We start from the raw sequence: 19529 nt of genomic DNA, 5'->3' as shown, positions 1-19529 counted from the left end.
CAGGGGCTTGGGAAGCACCCACAATGTTAACTTATATGAACAGTTTGAATTGTCAAGGGCCTGAGGCCTTTTCATCATCTTTCCCCTAACGCGCCCCCCTCTCAGTCGCTCCTCCCAGTCATCAAGCTCTAATGAGCGATGGCCGAAAGAGCAGGATCTTTATACTATTCCTCTGCGTTTGATGCCCAAGTAACGAAAGTCAGTCTCTACTGTGCTCTTCAATTGGACGATACGAACTTTGGGGAGCTGACGCTCGTCAACGACGTTTCAGTATTATGGAGGTAGGCTGACACTTGCCCTGAAAACGTCCTGCATTCACATACTCACTAAATCTTCTCAGTGGCTGTATGCGCCTTCTACTTGGCTGATTACTTTGAAACATTTGCAGACGAGGTGTGTCGGGATGATTGAGTGATTTCAGGGGGTTGGAGCCGCATCCTAACCCGAAGGACTCGGACTGCTTGTCCCCTTAGGTCGAGCATATGTGGAAAGGCTCCCGCTGGAACCTCGCTCGAATCTTCTTCTTCTTTTCGAGATACATCCCAATCGCACAAATCCCACTCCTCCTTTGTTGTGCGTGTAGTATTCTCATTGTTGATGATTGCGGACGGTTGGTTAATAAGCGCCCGTCTATGGCCTTACCTCCGACATGGCGGCAACTTAGTGTTCGCTCCCGCACTGCAAGCCAAGGTCTGTCGTCAGAAGCTCGTCCCGCTTCACGTTTTAAAGGCTAAATAATTGTCAATTAGGCTTGTTACGGGATGCACGTGGCGGTTTTGGGTATGTGATGTTCGCTCAATCTATATCATCTACCACACGCCTCATACTGATGGGGTTAACTACGCTGGAGTTATGACTTGGGTTGGGGAAGCCTTTCCTATCGGTAAGTATCATCGGTTTTGCACTACTAGAGTGAATGATTTTCCTGATGCCCGATGCCCAGTCATTCTGCTTTTATGCCTTTATGCTTTGTATGGCTCGAAGAGGAGACATGCCCCAGCGTTTTGGGGGTCGTACTTCGTGAGTGTTCCTACCACTTGCCGAGTGCGTTTGTGAGAAGTCAACTTGATGGGCATACTAATAGGTATATATGGGAGTCCAACTGGCAACACTTGTGGTCTATATTGTGCACACGAGGCGTGAGGAGAGGTCATCACTTCAATCAGTGTCTTGATGCTAACACTTTCCCTGGATAGTACCGCCTCTTGCCGTTAGAGGGACAAATTGCTATACCACGAACACGTCTTTCGGGGACAGATTTATGATGGCCAATCGGATTCTGAGGCTCTCCTTGCACGTCGGTACATACAGCTTCAAACAAGTTTCTAGTAGACAGCGAGATCTTAACTCTTCTAACCATTTTCTGCACACAGTGATGTTTCTGCTGGCGGCTTGGAAAGGAGCGCGTAGATACCGGCGCCTAAAGTCACCCTTGATCAAGACAGTACTAGGCGGAGAGATGGCGTACTACGGAGGGGTGTTCGGTAAGTGCTCAGACTGGCGGTGGATGTGCACGTCGTTCTGTCTAACAGGAGTGTAGCCATGGCAGCCTTGGATGTCGTTGCGAGATATTACTCTCCTAATGTAAGTCGAGGCCATGATGACTTCTTTTGGTTGGACATGAGCTCATCTGGACATCGGAAATTAGGATCCTGCCAGACTGAAGATTCTCACCTAGTAAGCGCTAGTCTAATACATTATACGTGCGCTGTCCTAACGAACTCTAGTATCTCGCGGTTTGGCGCGCCAATACTGGCGAATAGACTGCTTGTGAACATGTACAAGACGGCGCACCGTGGAGGGGCCGGGAGCGCCCACTCACTCTCGGGGCTTCGATTCGCAGGGGACTCGACGGTATCACTCACCGAAGTAAACACTGATTATTATTAGTCCTTCATTAGTGATACTGGAACTAAAATGTAAAGAGGCTCTAATGTATTGAAACTCGCCGAGGATCCCAGCTCAGAAAGTTGACAAGATATCTAAGGGGTGAAACCAAGAATTGGAACAAAGACCCTAGCCGGATGGTTATACGAGATGCCAATGATTCGAACCTTGCGCAAAGGACCGTAGGTGACAGTTGGAACATTCTTCGAGTTCTTCGAGGCCGCGATATCCCGATTCATCTCCTTAAACCAATCCCGAACGCACTCAGCTGTCGTCCTCGCAATCCATCCCTTGGTCAGGGCGCCACCGTAGGTGCTGGGGTGAGCGGTCGTGAACGAGCATACTTGTCCGCCAAAGTCGATCAGGAAGGTGTACTCCTTATTCGAAGGGAAGTTCGGACCAGTGTATTGGCGATTAGCACCGTCGAGATTGTTGGCCACCCAAGTATGGTTACACAACTTTTCGACGTAGAGTCCCGTAACGTATTCGGCCTGATCTTGATCATGAGAAACGGAGTAGAGCTTCATGTCTACTGTGCTGTTCAATTTGGTAATCTCGTACGTTTCAAGAGCCTTCGGGATGACAATGGCGTAGTCCATATCCGCAGAAACTTCGGACTTCTCCATTAGAGGAAGGTCGGAGTCGTCGAGCTGAATTGCCGTGTCGCCAGGGGGCCATGGCGGAGGAGCCATTCGGAGAGATTTGAAATCCAAGTTGAGAAGAATGGTCATTCTGATCGCTATCGGTTGGAGGGGAGTGTTGGTGAGCTGAAGATTGTGATGGATTCATCTGGGAGGAAGAGGGCTTTTATACAAGTAAAAACGCAGGTCAAAGCGCGGTGGAACCACTGCCGCTGCTGTTGTCAAAGCGGCGTTACTAGAGGGGCAGAATTTCGGTGAAGCGAACCTAAGCGCTGGGGCCTTGCAACCCACGTAATTGTTAAGCGCCCAGTCTTGGCGTCTCAACCACAGCCACGGCCCATGCTCGTGCGCGTGGGCCTCGTCCGAGTCTTTCTTCCGCAGTGTCATAGGACCCCCGAAAACCAGCTGAGAGGTCAGTTCTGGGAAATGGATTTGTTAACCGGATTTTATCTCGCAAAACCCCCCAGATTTTAACCGGGTTTTGCAGTGACCTCCGTGCCAAGCCAAAAATCGATACCCGGATTTTGGAACAGACCTCAAGTCACGAAAACTCGTCTGAATTCTCATATTTCGCTCGTATATCCATGTAACTACGTGCAAACACTATGGTATGATCAACCCTCGTCTTCATCTCCGTTGCTGTCCCCTTTCTTTGGCTGTTTCGCCACCAGTCCCTTCACGGCTTCAGCAGCGGTTGACACGAAGGGAATTGGACTCTTGAGAGTTAAGGACAAGGCGCTCGTATTGACGGTCCTGGGCGTCTTTTGACGGATAGCTGTTACCAGAATGTAGACCCAAGCCTACATATGGCTACAGGCTACAAAAAATGTACTCATTGATTCCAATTCATAGCCCAGTTTGGTGATTTACCGTCGCAAATCGTAGTCGATTGTGAGTCAAGATACTTCTACATGTTTTGAGTAGAAAATGGGCCCAAAATGGCAAGTAAATTCACGGTCGAGACCACCCAGGACCACCCAAGATCATCAGGTCGCGCGAGCCTGCCGTGCACCAATACCCGGATTTTGGAAGTGACCTCCTCAGAGAGTCGATGATACCCGGATTTAGGAACCGACCTCGACCTCGAAACCCCCCACAAAATACCCGGAAAATTTCTGACCTCCACCCCCAGACCCCCCCAATTTTAACCGGATCTGCACTGACCTCTCAGCTGGTTTTCGGGGGTCCTAGTGTCATGGTCATGGAGCCTCGAGTAGAAGATCTTATTTCAAATTTTAAACAAGAAATACACAGAAATATGACAACAATACAGCTTTCACAGCGTATCGACGCAATACAACACAGCAAGAAGTACAACATGGGACAGTACAGCACATACAGAAATACAGGGGCGCAGTCATCGACAAATTTCAGGAGTCTTGTCATTGAGGATCGTGAGTCGTGACGTTCATGGGTAATTCGTTCTGAGATCAATCAGAAAGCAAAGTGAGATGGCGGGATGAACGGGGAGTGATTTCACATTCAAAGGGAGTCGGGGTTCTACGTTGAAGGTCATTATTTGAGTAAATCTGCCAGAGTATGTGTAAGAGAGAGAATCGATGGACTCACGCCATAAGCTCCTTCGGGGATGCGATTGTCAAGCTCAATTGAACACGGTTTCCGAATTCATCCTTAGGCGGCTGAACGTCGAATACGGACAGCAAGCTCGCGGCAAAGTAGCCCAGCGCTTCGTTGCTAAGATACCTTCCGGGACATATCCTATCAAAAGGGCCACGGCACAGGTCAATGCGCTAGGTCAACAGGGACCAGCCGAACCGCGGTCACTCACCTGCGACCATATCCAAACGCGGCAGCTTCGGGATCCAGCACATTGGGGTTAATCTTGCCGTCTTTCAGATACCGCTCTGGATTGAACTCCATAGGGTTTTCGAACACTTCAGGATTGTGCATAATGGCCCTGATAGATCGGATTTCGTCAGCTTTCTATCATCTATCATTCAGGTCTATCGCAAACGACTTACCACGTATTCGCAAATAAAATGGTTCCTTTAGGAATGAAATATCCACGATACTCAGCGTCTTCTCGCGAAATTCGAGGAACTCCTGATAGGAAAGATAGGCGTCAAGTCGAACTAAACCTTCCATGGAGAGAGACAACGCACCGAGTGGGGCGACAGTATGCCATCGAGTGAGTTCTTTCACAATGGCTTGGATATACGGAAGTCTCGCAACATCATCAGGAGTAGGTAGACGGTCGGTACCAACGACGGCGTCGATCTCTTCTTGTGCTCGAAGTTGGACTTGAGGGTTCATTGCCAGTGCCAAAAACAATGCATGGGCGGAGCTCACAGTCTAATGGGACAGTCAACATGATTTCAGGTAAAAAGATGTGTAGGGCCTCTTACAGTATCGGCGCCAGCTGGAGATCGAAGGGTTAGCCAAGTCGTTCCCCTCGACGCGGGTAATCCACTCACCAGCATACGAGATGACGGATGTATTCCTTGCGACGATCTCCTTATCAGCATACTCAGGATGATCCTCATCCGGGAGACTTTGAATAAGTCCAGTAGCGACATTAGGATACTCGCTCTGGTAGCCGTTCCTCTGCAGTCCCCATCGTCAGCATCCGAATAACACCCAACAGCGAACACAAGAACACCCACCACTCTCTCCTTCGCATCATTCCAAGTGTCAACCAAAGCATTGGTGGTTTCCTCGGCCAGATGCAGTAGCCTCTTCTTCCAACCAGTACCGGGGAACCATGTGGGAACGTACGAGAGACTAGGGAAGACGTTGACGAGGAACTGGCCCGGAAGTGCAGCTTCCGAGAAACCTTTGATCATCACTTCCGCCTTCTCAATGAGGGATTTGTTGTACTCGGGGTCGTTGACGCCATACGAGATCCAAATAATCACTGAGCCGAAGAACCTGGTCATTCGTTCTCAGTCAGTGAAACAGGGTATTGCGAAGAGGGAGGACGCATGAAAGCCAAGGAGAGTCGTACCATCGAGTATCTTGCAAGAACGACTTCGGGTTCGCCGACAATCGGCGAAGGAAGACGAGAGCTTCTTGCTGGAGGATAGGCCGGTATTTTTGGATTTCGCGCTGGTGGAAGAATTGATGAAAGGTGCGGCGGTGGAGCCTCCACCAGGGATTGTAACTCATTGTGCTGAACATCCAGTTATAGTTCATGCTAACCAATGCCCCAGTGAGCCTTTGCGCCAACAGGATGGAACGTCGTGAACCTACATCTCGAAGGCAGGGTTGACGGGGCGGTCGGAGAATGTGGGAGCCCTTTTCTCATAGAGGTCGAGGACGGCGGAGTGGGAGTTGAGAACGAGCATTGGTTGACCTAGAGCCTCGAAATATATGACATCACCTGTTGTCAAAATAATGGGCATGCGTGAAGACGAAGAGAGTCAAAGGGCGCGTACCATACTTGCTTGCCCAGTCGTTATACACCAAGTATGGGAACTCAGTAGGTACATCGAGAAGGTTGCCAATGACCGGGAATCCTTTTGGCCCAGGAGGGAGTGGAAGACCCGAACGAAGTCGTCTCCATTGGCGACACAGCGACGCTCGAAGCAAGAAGAAAACGAGGACAAAAGAAGAAAGGATAAGCCAGCTTTGAAGTGAAAGCGAAAAGCGAAAAGCAGACGACGAAGGGAAGAGAGAAGGGAAGGAAGACATTTCAAGACGTGAAAAATGTGAAGAGTCAAGGATTGCCATCCTGCTCCTACACAAGGAAAGATTTTGGGGAAGGGACGACTGCGTTGGAACCAGAGCGGCTGAACTGCCCCAGCAGATATACCCTAAATTCCGGAGGTGGCGGTCGCATCTGAATTGTTCACAGGTGATATGATCAAGAAGCGAAATTGTCGGCGAGTTGGTCGAATGGGACAAGTTGGTATGGAATAAAGAGGGCGCCTGAAGAATCGCAGTGCCAAGAGACAGGATAAGGAAAGTGGGGACAAGGAATACGTTTTACTGCTGGATATTCGATGATCGAACGGGCCAGAACTCGGAAGAAACTAAGCGGAGGGCGTGCGTCAGGGGCGTTGCAGGCTATCGGTTGGGCGCCTAATCTGGCCATTTCCCGTTAGAATCGTCAAGTACTTCGTGAATCATGGGTACAGATAGACTGGCGGGTACTGGCGGCGTCCTCGTTAGTGGGTCCCAAAGATAAAGACATATGTCTAGGGTATACCCTAGACATAGGAGATGTTCGCTTCCCGTTTGCCCAGGTGGCGAAGGACACATGGCTAATGGAGTCAGATGTTACTGTAATAGTTGCCACGATGGTGGGATGTCACCAGATTCGGGATGGGGAAAAAGGCAAAGGGATTCGTCCTCGAGGTTAGAAATGCACATATGGAGTAGAGCTATCCCTAAAGGGAATTGCACCCATCCCTCGTCATTTCCACGAGCAAACTAAACCCACACTCCAGGAAGCTGAACGTTGCCCTGGATGAGTACCGGGACCGTAGACAGGCCCCCTGGAAATGATTGGCGAGTGTCCACAGGGAAACTAGGAATTCTAAAGAACATCAGGCACCCGCTCGCGTTCCACAGTGGGTGCATGGTTGGTGGGGAAGAGCAACCCGAGCCGCATGACGTCTTCGATGCGCAATGGTCCCGTCGGACATCACCGGATCGCCACAAGGGTAAGTGATTCCATTGTAAAGTTGTCGTGAGTGAGGTGAGGTTGTATCACGACGTCGTAGAGGGCGCTGTCAGACAAGGCGGGTTTTGATTTGAGTTTGATGACCACAGAATGGAGTCGGAGGACTGAATAGAAAGCGAAGACGGAAAGTCAGCGTGAATTACACAGTGAAATGAACAACATTAGGTACAATAACAATAACAAAAGAACATCGGAGCAAGTCGGTGAGGGCATGAGGACCGCAAGAAATAGTACCCGAAATTCAGTTTAAACCGTTTACGAGACTTCTCTATCCGCGTATGAAAGGATGGGACAGGGCTTCTCTTGGAGTAATCCGACGCGCAGGGTCAAGCATCAGACACTTGTCCAAGAGATCGATGAAGTTGGCCAGCATCTTGGTTTCTTCATCATTCAATTTCACCGACGACGAGGGCATCAAGCGTGCCCTCAGGTCGCGTGTCGGCTTCTGAATATGGATTTTCCGCGTAATGTCCTGAGAAGAGGATTAACTGGATGAATGCGACGAAGAGAAGAAAAGGTGACATACACTGCCGGTCAGGCGGTCTCTCTCGACACTTTCAAAAGCACCAAGCTCGTCGAAATATGTTTCTCCAAACTTGGCCTTCTTGATTATCTTCGTGTTGAAGCGGCCTGGAAGAATTTCGTTAACGTCCGGTAATCAAAGCACAGGGCAGGTTACCTCACCTTTCAGCTCCATCATCAGGCGTAGCATCTGATTATTCGAACGACCTGGGAACAGGATCTTACCGGTGTACAACTCATACAGCGTACAACCTATGGACCAGACGTCCAACGCCGGATCGTAGGGGACGCCAAGAACTGAAATGCTTGCAGTTAGAACGATTCATACGTGTATGAAGCAGACTCACTGATCTCTGGTGCTCGGTAGAACCGACTGACCAGGTAAGGGGTGATCTCGTTCTCGCTCGCATCACTTGCAGAGCCCAGGTCGCACAACTTGATTAAATTCTTCTGCTCGTTCACCTGGACCAAGTCAGCCAATTGGAACAAGTGCTGAAAGTAAACACTTACCAAAATATTATCAGGCTTGATGTCAGCGTGCATGATATTCGCTTTTCGCAAAAGACTCAGTGCAAGAAAGAGTTGATGCGCATAGGCCCGTACTGCGCGAATGTTAAGTCCCACATCCTTTCCAAACCGTTTCACCACTTCGCGAAGGTTCATACTGCAGACATGTGAGCGAGGCGATGGATGTCATAGAACGACAGCGTACCTCAGATTCTCGAACACGAGACATAGGTGGCCTCGATGCTCGAATGTTCTTTCAAGCTTGACAATGTGCTTCTTGTCTTCCGGATCCAGCGCTCGAAGCTTCTGCAAGATCTGTGCTTCCTTGAGACCCGCCTTGTACCTAGAATGTCTCCGTCAAACTTGCTGCCCCTCGAATGGGGAATCAAACTTACATGCTCTCCTGACTTCGGATGATCTTGATAGCAACCTCTCTGAGTGATTCTGGGGCAACACCATCGACAGCGAGATCCTTCCCGTTCTCGTCTTTGAGAACTCGAGCTCTCACCACGTTGGCAAACATTCCTTGACCAAGGCTCGAGAACACTTGATAGCGCCCATTGTCGATACGCTCTCCAAGAATTACGCGATAGTATCCTTCCGGATCGGCAGCAGCGTCGACAATGACATTGGGCGCCCCCAAAGTCTGCTGAGATAATCAGTAGGGCGCAAAATGAGGGCGATCCAAAACCACTTACTGCCGCATTTTCTTTAGTCTTCTTCTTTCCCGTTGCTTTCTTTTTCTTCTTCTTTGGTTTCTCTTCGTCTCCACCGAGAGCCACGGCAAACATGTCGTCAAGATCCTCCTCTTCGCTTTCCTCGTCCGCCTCGTCGTCTTCATCTTCGTCCTCCATGTCGACGTCGATCGCAGAACCTGACTGGCCATTGACGTGGTGGTTGGTGCCATTGGCCGCTTGGTCCACCCCGAATCTCTTCCTCTCGTCTTCGCGTCTGTCAAGGCTTGGGTCGTAATCGGCAGCGTTAATCTGGTCTCCGCCGGCTGGCTCAGCCGCGTTAGCGATAATTTCGCCCCTTTTGGCATCGTCCTCGCCATCTTTGGCCAACTCGAAGTTTTGGTCTGCAGCACTGGTCGGAGGCGGGGATGCCGAGCCTCGTTGCAGAAACTCTGGTCCGGGGGCTGTCGTAAGTCGGTCAGCGCTGGGTTATACGGGATGATTTGATTGGTACCTACTGGAGACCGTCGGTGTTCCTGGATCCCCTGCCAGTGTTACTTTGGACATGGCTTCGTTGACAACACCACTAGGCGTTCCAGAAGCAGATGGGGCGGTGGTAGATATTGTTGATAATGCTTGAGATCCTGTAGCCGGATTGGGTGTACCAGGAGCCGTATCAACGACGCTTCGAGAACCCTCGTATTTCGCCTTGATCGCTGCACGCCGTGCTCTCCGTTCAGCCAGGATTTCTTCTTCTGATTTCTGCGGAGGAGTTGGTGCTGTCTCTTCTTCAGGCTCTTCCACGGGTGCAGGTGAGGCGTCGGCCATAGCTACATCTGCACTCTGCGGGTGAGAAACTGTGGGAGAAGGCACAGAAGCTGGAGCAAGGGATGGCCTCCTCAGTGGTGGAGAATGGCCGCGAGCAGACCTGGGAGAGCGTGTGGTCGACAAAGGTGAACGTCCGGATCTCCTGTCTTCCCGATACCTGTCTCTGCTACGATCCCGGCTGTAGCTTCGGCTGTGGTTTCGATAATCGTCGCGATGACGCCTAGGTGGTGTTCGCCGTCGGGCAGACGGCGGTGGACTGGGTCGTGGTGAGATCCTGAAAACAATACTGTCACTACCCGGTTTACAAGCTGAACCCGCACGATACTCACTCGCCTTCCTCCTTCTCGTCGTCGACGGCGACTGGGGTGATTTCCCGTACGCTTCTCGGCGAACGCGTTCGAGAACGGCGATAGTCGTCACTGTAGTCGCGGTGGTGGCGACGTTCTCGACTGCGACGACGACGATCTCTATCGCGGTAGTCTCTGTCCCGCCGCCCAGCGGAATGGTAGTCGTCGTCCCGCCGACGCCGTCTATCTCTATCACCGCGGTCGTTCCGGTCGTTTCGGTCGCGGTCTTTCAGATGAACGTCCCGCCAGTTCGCTGGCGATGCTGCGCGCTTCCTCTTCGCCCCATCGTCGCTGCCCCCTTCCCAAGGACGTTTCTGAGACGAGGCGTTAGTCATGTTGGCTCAACGGGTAGAACGAGGAGGTGGTTGACAGAAAGAACGTTACGAACGAGCAACCCTGCCGTTTTTCTGTAGGGCGAGCTATTCGTTGTCGATGTATGTGACGATGAGCAAGAGGTCGTGGTCGCTGTTCAAAACGACGAGCTCAAGAGTCAATAGTCTGCAGCCGCCGCGGCGTGTGGAGCGTTGTTTGGCCCCGCTTGGCCCCGATCATTGCCCGAGTCGGGGGTTCGATTCCTGGCAGTGGCACTCTCTTTGTGGTACTTTTCAAGAGCAGATAACGATTTTCTTTTTCTTGGAGTTTCCATTCAGACAGCCCCATTCAGAGAGCCCAAATTGTGCATTTACTGTACAACCTCAGGAGGGACCCAACCTCAAGACATTGTGTAAGATGGAAGTTGCTCTACTTGTACTTCCCTTACTTCCCTAGACTCAGAGGGGGCATTGTGGGAGTCCCCCGTAGATGCTGCACTCTGCTCAAGGCCATCCCTTCTACTCTTTTGAAAGATAACCATCGTCGGCTGGATTTCGAGTAGATACTTTAGTACCCGCTGACCCATCCCAAAATAAATCACATACCGGAACATTGTTTACCGCCAAGCCTGATGAAGATCCCTGAGCGAGCGACCCTCCTGGAGTCTCCTCCATCGTCATATCTGGTGGCAACAGCGGATTTATCACCCCTTGATTACCTTCACCGCCATAAGACGCTTTTCTCCTCCGGATCAGGAGAAGGACAGCGATCAATGCGCATATGAGAGAGAGGGCCGCCACGACAGAAGTGATTGCAAGTCCTGCAATGACACCTGATGATAATGCGCTGCTCGAGGACTTGGAAGCGAGGCTAGACAAGGATTTTAGAAACCAATCGTACAGATGCGGTTGATCCATACACTTCGTGCGTCACAGTCACGGTGGTGGCGGGTGCAGAAACGATGACAGGACTCCCATCTGGGTAGCTGAATATATAACAAAATCAGTGATTAAGTTAAGCAATGGCAAATGATTAATGAGACTTCAACTCACCCTCCACCCAGCGACGGCGTTGTATAGACCTCAGCATAGTCGATCGCAAGCTCATAACCAGGGTCTGAGGAATCCATCACAACCGTCAGTTTGTGAGTTCCTTCTCCAAGTCCACCTGCCCAGAAGAGAAGCTGTTTCGCTCTGGTAAATCGTTGGTTGGCTGAAAAGGACCGGGCAGGTAGGTTGTTAACATTTGCGAGATATGACGGAGCTCCATTTGGGCCCACGGATCCAAAGAGCGCAACACAATCACCTAGAAAACGCATAAGGAAGGATGGTCGAAGGCAGGAGTCCTATTGTCCCAACCCTGCGAATAGATATTTCAATACCAAATGCAACTAATAAGCGGGATATAACTCGCCTACCTTGAATGTCAGCTCTGCACTTGCACCCATTTCCGATGTGCCACTAGTGAGAAAACTATCAGTATGTAGCCTGCAGCGCATCGGTATTTGTCACGACGTACTGTCCGGAACGACCGGAAAAGGATCCCACACCAGTGGGGATCGTCGTCCATGCGCCGGAAGGCTGATACACCCAGCTCGGATGAGAGTCTTGTATCGTATTTACAATCAGAGGTTCGTTCTCCTCCCCAATATTCACTACCCACGAAACCTTTCAGAGCTAAGTGACATGCAGCAGAAATTACAATTTAAACTGAAAGCTCACCGCGTCTACATCCAACCAAGCACCTTCCCGGTTAATAAACTCCACCTCGTGCGTCCCCTGCTCCAAACCAAATCTCTCAAACAATGTGGCATTGAATTCTCGTTCCCCGGGAGGCGTGAGACCATTCCCTTCTGGATACTCCTCCCCATCTACGATCGCTTGATATCGACCATGATTTGGTCTCCTCGACCCATAAATACTGACAGCAACACCATAGAACTGGAAGACCATCGACGACCCTAACCGCTCTGTCCCCATAAAGCTATGCTCTGTATAACTAAGCAGCATGCGTTAACGTTGGTGAGATCATTCTCCGTGTGCTGTGCCTAAGTTGCACTCACTTTGATAGAAAGGGATCCGAATCGCTCGTTCCAGGCCCCCACCCTTCCCCAAGGTAGGAGAAGTAAGGTGAAGAATCTTCGAATACTGAGACCACGGATGGCATTGCTGGCAAGGTGTTTAGTAGACTGTGTGTGATCACTGGTCAGCGAGAGGGCTGACGATGGCGCATTTAAACCGTCTCAGATATAACCACCGTCATACAGTAACATTGACACAGATGCGAACAGAGTGGACCACTACTTCATCAGTGCATGATAGACGACGGTGTTCAAGGTACGTACAGGCTATCTGTCGAAACGCGGATGAAAGTCGCTTGGGAACCGCACCATCAAACATTTCATTTGCGCGCTAATCCACATCATCTTACTTCAATGGAATGCTTATTCGCCGACATTTCAAAAGGTTGGCTCTGTGAACGCGTATCTCTACTGGTATTCTAAGCGACTTATGCTCTCCTGACCGACGCAGATCCAACGACTGAATACCAAGGACAGGTCCGACAGGCAATGTCGAGGGTGCAATTAGATGTCCAGCCGCTGTTGGTTGACGAGACACACAACTCCCATCATCACCGTGGATCAGAACTACATAACCACGTTCCCGGGCGCTAACATGAAACACGTCTCGCTCCGAGTTCGCCATCGGACTTGGCGCGCGCCAAAAGTGGCTGTGGCCGTCACTCGCATCGCTCACGTCACCGAGGTTGTAGTCGACAAAGGTCATGGTTCCAGAATAATATGTATGTGCAGCTTCTACTAATACAGAAAATGAATGTTCCAGATAAGTTAGAGTAGACTAAGTTATGTCAAGGCCTAGAGTATATGAGTCTAAACGAGTGAGGAAGGGTGAACGATCAAACATCTGAAATTCACACTGTCGCCTGGTATAAAGGAGGTGCTTCTGTCAGACGCCGATTCGTGGCTTGCACGAGAGCATCCGATGACCAGTTCCCTGCACCCGAACTGCTTGAAGCGCTGCTTTCCGGCCGCTGGCCCACACGAACTTTGCGATAGAACGGCAGCATTGATGGAGGCTTGGAAATGAAAAACAACATCAGTTCTGGATGTCACGGAGCGTGCTAGGGACTTTACTCACCTGGTCCGGAGTCTGCCTTGAGGAACCTCCCTGAACAAAGACACCCAAGTTCGCATCTGCGTTCGTATACGTCATATGTGGGGGGAGAAGCGGGTCAATTGCGGCGGTCTGTGCATCAGGAGGTGGCCTCCTTCTGCTTCGAAGCAAAAGGAACGTCGAGACCGCTGCACAGATGATTGCTAGAGCAGCGACTACGGAAACGACCGCGAGTCCAGCAATGACTCCGCTCGGTAAGCCCTCGACTTTAGCGATCGGCGTATCTGAGACGAGCCTATTGCCGACAATTGGAATCAGAGACGCCTCGTAAATTGGGGAATAACGTACACTCGTTGTGTCACAGTCACCGTTGGTGCGGCAGCGACGACGGCAGCTGCTTCCTCGAACCTATCGTAAATTAGTGCCTGGCAATTCACTAGTACACGCCCGCAAATGAACATACCTCCCACCCAGCGAAGGTGTCGTGTAGACCTCGGCATAGTCGATAGCAAGTTCTTGCTCAGCACGGCTTGACTCCATCGTCACCCTCAAGGTGTGATTCCCTGCACCGAGACCTCCCGCCCAATACATAAGCTGCTTCGTCCTTCTCGCCCGCTGCTGTGCTGAGAACGAGCGCTTCTCTCCACCATTGAGTTCCACCGAGTATGAGCTGGTCGAATTAGGGCCGACGGATCCGAACAACGCTATACAGTCTCCCTGAGTTATGCGCCGTCATTCGAGATTCGTTCTTGTGGAACAAGCGGAGACCCTCACCTCGAATGTCAGCTCTGCTGTCGCTCCCAGCTGGGTCGTTCCACTATTGAAATGTACTCATGTCAACGTGCATCAACGGCCTTCAAGTGGCCGGAAACGTACTGTCCAGATCGTCCAAGGAATGAGGAGTAGCCGAGTGGTGTCGTCGTCCATGCGCCCTCCGGCTGGTAAACAAATCTCGAATCTTCGATGGTATTCACTATCAGCGGCTCATCATCCTCGCCAATTCGAGTTTCCCAAGAAACCTATAACGAAGGACTGGGTTTAGCGTGTGGGTACTGAAGCCAATTGGCCCTGAGCTCACCGTGTCAACATCCACAAGCCCGTCGCCATTTATCAAGGTAACTTCGTGCTGTCCGTGTTCCAGGACGGCGTCGATAAGCGTAACGTTGAAATTCCGCACTCCAGAAGGCGTCCGTCCGTTCCCAGAAACGAATTCTTGCCCATCCACCTCCACCCTGAAGGTCCCATGGAATGGCCGATGGGCGCCATATATCCGAACGGCTGAACCGTAGAATCGAAGGGTCATTGTTGAATCTGACCTATGTCCAACGGTGAAGGTGCCATCGGAGTAGCTGAAAAGTAGGAGATATACGTGAGCAAGCCAGAGACATTATACCGCCGTGACTCACGAAGCAAAGTTTTCGTCATGGCTAAACCCTATATTCCACTCACTCCTGTATTCCAGATAAGGAGACGTGTCTTCATAGACAGATACAAACGAGGGCATGAGGAGGAAGGATTTCGGGCACGAAGAGGGGACTCTGGAGCGGCGCGCAAGGGAGGGAGGGTTGAGCAAGGGCTAACCTCGCATGAAGCACATTGGCTGCGGCGTGGGGAATCCTAGTTACGCCCATCATGATCTCCGTGCCATTGCCTTGGGCGCTAATGGCATGAAATTGATGAGGCTTCTTCTCCCGCTGATTGGCAGTCCCCAATGGGACTCCCCAATAGGCTGATACAAGCCGATTCCGGGTCTTGGCAGGTCTCCCTGTGGAACTGAGTAATCGGAGACTTGTACTTACGTACCTGAGTAACCAGACCCCAATAAAAGCTACTTACCGGTGAATGCATATGTACCATCGCGCAGGTACTTAAGGTTACAAAGGCATTCAGTGATGTTGTTGACCAGCTGTGTACTACGCTCGGTCCCGGTGCCCTGTATTGATTGATGGTAAAGAGCTTGTGTTGAATCTGCGAGGCGCAGTGGCAGCCCGTTTGTTATTTGTACTTGCTTTTTGTAGAAGTCTCCGGAGATCTCCGGATATCTACGGCACGGATTTCCAGCCCCTGAACAGTTCTGAATCGCAGCTATCCCCATGTCTTTTCCCCAAAATTCAATGAAGAGTTTTTGGTGACCTAACGCCTGCTGTGAAAGCAAGCTCTGTAGGACCGGTGACTCTACTCAAATCAGCCCAGATTCTCTGGCCAGCTATTAGTGGTTTGTGGTTTGAATGGGTGCGGAATTTGCTCTATTCGTGAATCGTGTTCTGACTGGCTCTCTTAAGTCTCCCAAGGAATAATTAATACACTTTCCGTTAATCTAGCCGCTCAATCGACAGTTCACGGATGGACCGAATACCCTATCGTTGTGGTCTATTTTAGTCCGTGGTGCCGTTCTCGAAGCCAGGCATGACGCCACGAAGCCATTGAAGGGCTGACAGCTCTGAGAATTCATTATGTATCTAGTGAGCATAAAGAAGGTTGACGAGAACCCTCCCTTGTTGACTAACCACACCCACAGTTGCATGGCCCGACCCACAACCATACATAGGGCCTTTATCGGTCTGTCCACCGCGTTCTGGCTTGCGCTGGGTGCGTATGTGGACCCGCAACTGCTAGACGCATGTCCAGGATACGTAGTCAAAGGCGCAAGCTCGCTGAACGGTGGGACTGACTTCCGAATTTATCTCGAGCTAGCGAGGGCTCCAGGATGCAATGTGTTCGGCGAAGACATTGAACGATTGCAACTAACCGTCTCGTATCAAACTGGTAAGCCCTTATCTATTGTAAGTATCCTGCGACGACTAACGGTCAGAACAGATACCCGGCTCCATGTGAAGATCACGGACGCCTCGAAACCTCGATACGAAGTACCAGATGAAGTCTTTCCTCGTCCAACCCCTCAGCGAACCCCAGTTCGAAAGTCCCAGCTTGTATTCAACTATACCGCATATCCCGAACCGTTCTCGTTCACCGTATATCGCCGTTCCACCAGGGAAGCCCTATTCTCAACGCGCGGCCATCCCCTGATATTCGAGGACCAGTATCTCCGCTTGAAGACTTCCCTTCCCCGAGACGCCAACATCTACGGACTGGGAGAACATACAGAAACCTTCCGTCTGGACCCCGACAACCATGGCAGAGGCATGGTGCGAACCTTATGGAGTCGGGACTCGTTCGGGCTTCCCAACGGCACCAACCTCTACGGCAACCACCCTGTGTATTTCGAGCATCGTGTAACAGGAACGCATGGTGTCTTCCTTCTCAATTCGAACGGGATGGACATCAAACTCAATCGAACGAGTTCAGGAGCATCCCTCGAATACAACGTGCTTGGCGGTGTTCTTGACTTCTACTTCCTGGCGGGGAGCGAGACAGAGCCTGAGGAGGTGGCAAAGCAGTATGCCGAACTGGCTGGGCTCCCAGCGGAAGTACCGTATTGGGGGTTAGGATTCCACCAGTGTCGGTTCGGATACAAAGGTAACGTGCTGGACGTTCGGAGGCGGCTTGATACTGACAGAAATTCTCGGTAGACTTTGTGGACGTCGCAGGCGTGATCTCCAAATACAAGGCGTCAGGGATACCACTAGAGACGATGTGGGCTGATATCGGTCAGTCTCGTTTCCGATGCTTCCATTTTCATATTGAACTGAACGTCAATCCATTAGACTACATGGATCGCCGTCTTATCTTCACCCTGGACCCTCAATACTTCCCTCTCAACCGAATGCGAGAGATCGTGGACTATCTACACCGGAATAATCAGCACTTCAGTGAGTAGATTGGGGTTTTGGTATTTGGAGATTTCGCTTATTCTCGATCCAGTTGTCATGACGGACCCTGCTGTAGGCTACCTCCCGAACGCAGGGTACGGGCCTTATGACCGGGGAGAAGAGTTGGGTGTTTGGGTGAAGAATCCAGACGGATCGAACCACCTGGGCTTGGTTTGGCCCGGCGTGACCGTGATCCCGGACTGGTTCCACCCCAAGGTTGAAGAGTAAGCTTATTTGCCTATCCGGATTCCCTCCCAGTCGACTTATCTTCCGTAGATATTGGACTGCAGAGTTTGCGCGGTTTTACGATTCGGAGACTGGTCTCGACATTGACGGGGCATGGATCGACATGAACGAACCGGCTAGCGTACGCTCATCACCTCCATCTCTTCTACCCATGCTTACTCCCACCTCAGTTCTGCGAATATCCCTGCAACGACCCTTTCGAAGAAGCCGAGAAACAAAACCTTCCACCACCCCGCAACAATCCCCCTCCCAACGCCGATGCACCAATCTTCACCGACGATGTAGATCAGAGGGACTTCAAAGCAGAGAACGACGTCCGCGCGACCGAAGAAGCACCCAATGCCATCGTGATTAACGCTCACGACAGGAATCAACCCTCTGTCAAACGCCAGTCGGGAAGCACCGAGGAGGATCTACTGCTCGAGCCGCTGTATGCCATCGAAAATGCCGCGGGAGCGCTATCCGCGAGAACCGCCTACGTATGTCTTATTCTATTCTCTGTAGATTCCGACTACTGATATAGCGTTCATATAGACGACAGCAGTCCATGCGAACGGACTTCGAGAATACGACACCCACAACCTCTATGGCACGATGATGTCTTCATACACCCGCAAAGCAATGCTAGCTCGACGCCCTGGTCGTCGTCCCCTAATCATCACCCGTTCAACCTTCGCTGGGGCAGGACGGGATGTAGGAAAGTGGCTGGGTGACAACTACAGCACCTGGGCCCATTACCGCGTCAGCATCGCCGGGATGCTGAACTTTGCCTCCGTGTTTGGCATGCCGATGGTTGGAAGCGATGTTTGTGGGTTTGCGGGGAATACAACCGAGGAGCTATGTGCGAGGTGGGCAATGTTGGGGGCCTTTAATCCCTTCTTTAGAAATGTGAGTGGCCCTGTCCATAGTCGCGCGAATGGAAGGCTACATAATGATGCTCTCTCAAGCACAATGGGGACACGTCGATCAGTCAGGAGTTTTACATCTGGCCGAAGACTAGACAAGCAGCGAAAGCGGCGATCGACATTAGGTGCGTAACATTCAACGAGGAATTTGTGGGTCGCTCTGATCCCAACTTCCGATTAGATATCGTCTCCTGGATTACCTGTATACCGCGCTCAACAAGGGTCATCTTGACGGGACGCCAGTTCTCTCGCCCCTCTGGTACAAGTACCCTAAGGACAAGACCACCTTCCCGATCGATCTTCAGTTCTTCTACGGCCCCTCCTTGCTCGTTTCTCCCGTTACAGATGAGGGCACCTCCACTGCAACGTACTACCTGCCGAAGGATACCTGGTACGACTTCGCCACCCTCGCCCCAGTCCCAATGTCCAGCACAGGCACGTGGGTCACCAGTCGAGCTTCATTCACCCAAATCCCTCTCCACATCAAAGGAGGGTCTATCATCCCAATGCGCACCGAAAGCGCTCTGACGACCGCCGAACTTCGAACCAAGCCTTTCAACCTTATAATCGCTCCCAGCCACGATGGTTCGGCAAGCGGCACTCTCTACATCGACGACGGCGAAACCATCGACCCTCCCCAGTCTCAAACCACCTTCGTCGATGTGAAGTTTAGGAAGGGAAGGCTGGTTGTGGATGGACGGTTTGCTTATGATGCTGGGGAGGGCGTGGGGTGGCGAACGGTGAAGATCTTGGGCGTTGAAAAGCAACCGCGGGGTGTGGAGCTCGATGGGAGGGACTTGGAAGTCGATGGTAAAGCGATGAAGTATGATAGGGAGAGGAAGGTCTTGGAGATCGAGGTCGAAACTCCAAAATTAGGAGGTTTCGAAGTCATCTTGAAATAGAAAGCGGCGGCCCTCGATGTAAATTACTCAAGTATGCATCTCGAGAAGTATTCGAACCGAGCTTGGAGTTACCCGTTCGTCGTCACTTTGACTCTGATTGTCACCAATCAACATACCCTGTTTCCGTGATAATCAAAGTGCTCGGCCAATGAGTTTTGAATCGACGCAAACCGGTACAGTAATAATTAAAACTCTGAGAGCCTGTGGTT

General features: G+C 51.2%; 7 protein-coding genes across 7 annotated transcripts; 2 read left to right on the top strand and 5 right to left on the bottom strand.

The window, feature by feature from the left end:
• Positions 1 to 138: 138 nt before the first annotated feature.
• Positions 139 to 1678, top strand: CC1G_04868 (hypothetical protein; the record flags this gene model as incomplete). Its single annotated transcript, XM_001840972.2, has 9 exons — positions 139 to 281; positions 474 to 690; positions 750 to 780; positions 944 to 1020; positions 1085 to 1139; positions 1197 to 1301; positions 1374 to 1484; positions 1550 to 1584; positions 1649 to 1678. 9 exons carry the CDS (start codon positions 139 to 141, stop codon positions 1676 to 1678), a joined length of 804 nt encoding a protein of 267 aa, XP_001841024.2.
• Positions 1679 to 1982: 304 nt separating this feature from the next.
• CC1G_04867 (hypothetical protein) lies at positions 1983 to 2618 on the bottom strand (the record flags this gene model as incomplete). The annotated part of the gene is made up of 1 exon (XM_001840971.1): positions 1983 to 2618. The coding sequence occupies one exon, from the start codon at positions 2616 to 2618 to the stop codon at positions 1983 to 1985; it is 636 nt and encodes a 211-aa protein (XP_001841023.1).
• A 1475-nt stretch (positions 2619 to 4093) lies between these two features.
• On the bottom strand, positions 4094 to 6239 carry CC1G_04866 (hypothetical protein; the record flags this gene model as incomplete). Its single annotated transcript, XM_001840970.2, has 10 exons — positions 5924 to 6239; positions 5739 to 5868; positions 5494 to 5682; positions 5153 to 5417; positions 4964 to 5093; positions 4895 to 4908; positions 4652 to 4841; positions 4511 to 4592; positions 4318 to 4446; positions 4094 to 4247 (listed from the first exon to the last, which is right to left on the bottom strand). The coding sequence occupies exons 2-10, from the start codon at positions 5831 to 5833 to the stop codon at positions 4094 to 4096; spliced, it is 1248 nt and encodes a 415-aa protein (XP_001841022.1). The 5' UTR covers positions 5834 to 5868; positions 5924 to 6239.
• A 1202-nt stretch (positions 6240 to 7441) lies between these two features.
• Positions 7442 to 9704, bottom strand: CC1G_04865 (CMGC/DYRK/PRP4 protein kinase; the record flags this gene model as incomplete). The annotated part of the gene is made up of 9 exons (XM_001840969.2): positions 7442 to 7645; positions 7700 to 7803; positions 7858 to 7992; positions 8043 to 8157; positions 8206 to 8359; positions 8408 to 8545; positions 8598 to 8851; positions 8901 to 9340; positions 9395 to 9704. 9 exons carry the CDS (start codon positions 9702 to 9704, stop codon positions 7442 to 7444), a joined length of 1854 nt encoding a protein of 617 aa, XP_001841021.2.
• Positions 9705 to 11233: 1529 nt separating this feature from the next.
• On the bottom strand, positions 11234 to 11492 carry CC1G_04864 (hypothetical protein; the record flags this gene model as incomplete). Its single annotated transcript, XM_001840968.2, has 2 exons — positions 11234 to 11348; positions 11416 to 11492. 2 exons carry the CDS (start codon positions 11490 to 11492, stop codon positions 11234 to 11236), a joined length of 192 nt encoding a protein of 63 aa, XP_001841020.2.
• A 1802-nt stretch (positions 11493 to 13294) lies between these two features.
• CC1G_04863 (hypothetical protein) lies at positions 13295 to 15001 on the bottom strand (the record flags this gene model as incomplete). Its single annotated transcript, XM_001840967.2, has 8 exons — positions 13295 to 13459; positions 13522 to 13792; positions 13846 to 13905; positions 13961 to 14214; positions 14272 to 14314; positions 14374 to 14516; positions 14576 to 14846; positions 14904 to 15001. The coding sequence occupies 8 exons, from the start codon at positions 14999 to 15001 to the stop codon at positions 13295 to 13297; spliced, it is 1305 nt and encodes a 434-aa protein (XP_001841019.2).
• A 1018-nt stretch (positions 15002 to 16019) lies between these two features.
• On the top strand, positions 16020 to 19320 carry CC1G_04862 (alpha-glucosidase; the record flags this gene model as incomplete). The annotated part of the gene is made up of 11 exons (XM_001840966.2): positions 16020 to 16086; positions 16192 to 16263; positions 16315 to 16974; positions 17028 to 17105; positions 17163 to 17267; positions 17320 to 17491; positions 17544 to 17634; positions 17684 to 17992; positions 18048 to 18361; positions 18484 to 18543; positions 18600 to 19320. 11 exons carry the CDS (start codon positions 16020 to 16022, stop codon positions 19318 to 19320), a joined length of 2649 nt encoding a protein of 882 aa, XP_001841018.2.
• Between the last annotated feature and the right edge of the window lie 209 nt (positions 19321 to 19529).

Source organism: Coprinopsis cinerea (assembly GCF_000182895.1).
Source record: "Coprinopsis cinerea okayama7#130 chromosome 2 map unlocalized cont3.2, whole genome shotgun sequence".
NCBI lineage: Eukaryota > Fungi > Basidiomycota > Agaricomycetes > Agaricales > Psathyrellaceae > Coprinopsis > Coprinopsis cinerea.
Note: the sequence above shows the minus strand (reverse complement) of the source record. Positions and strands in the feature narration are given on the sequence as shown.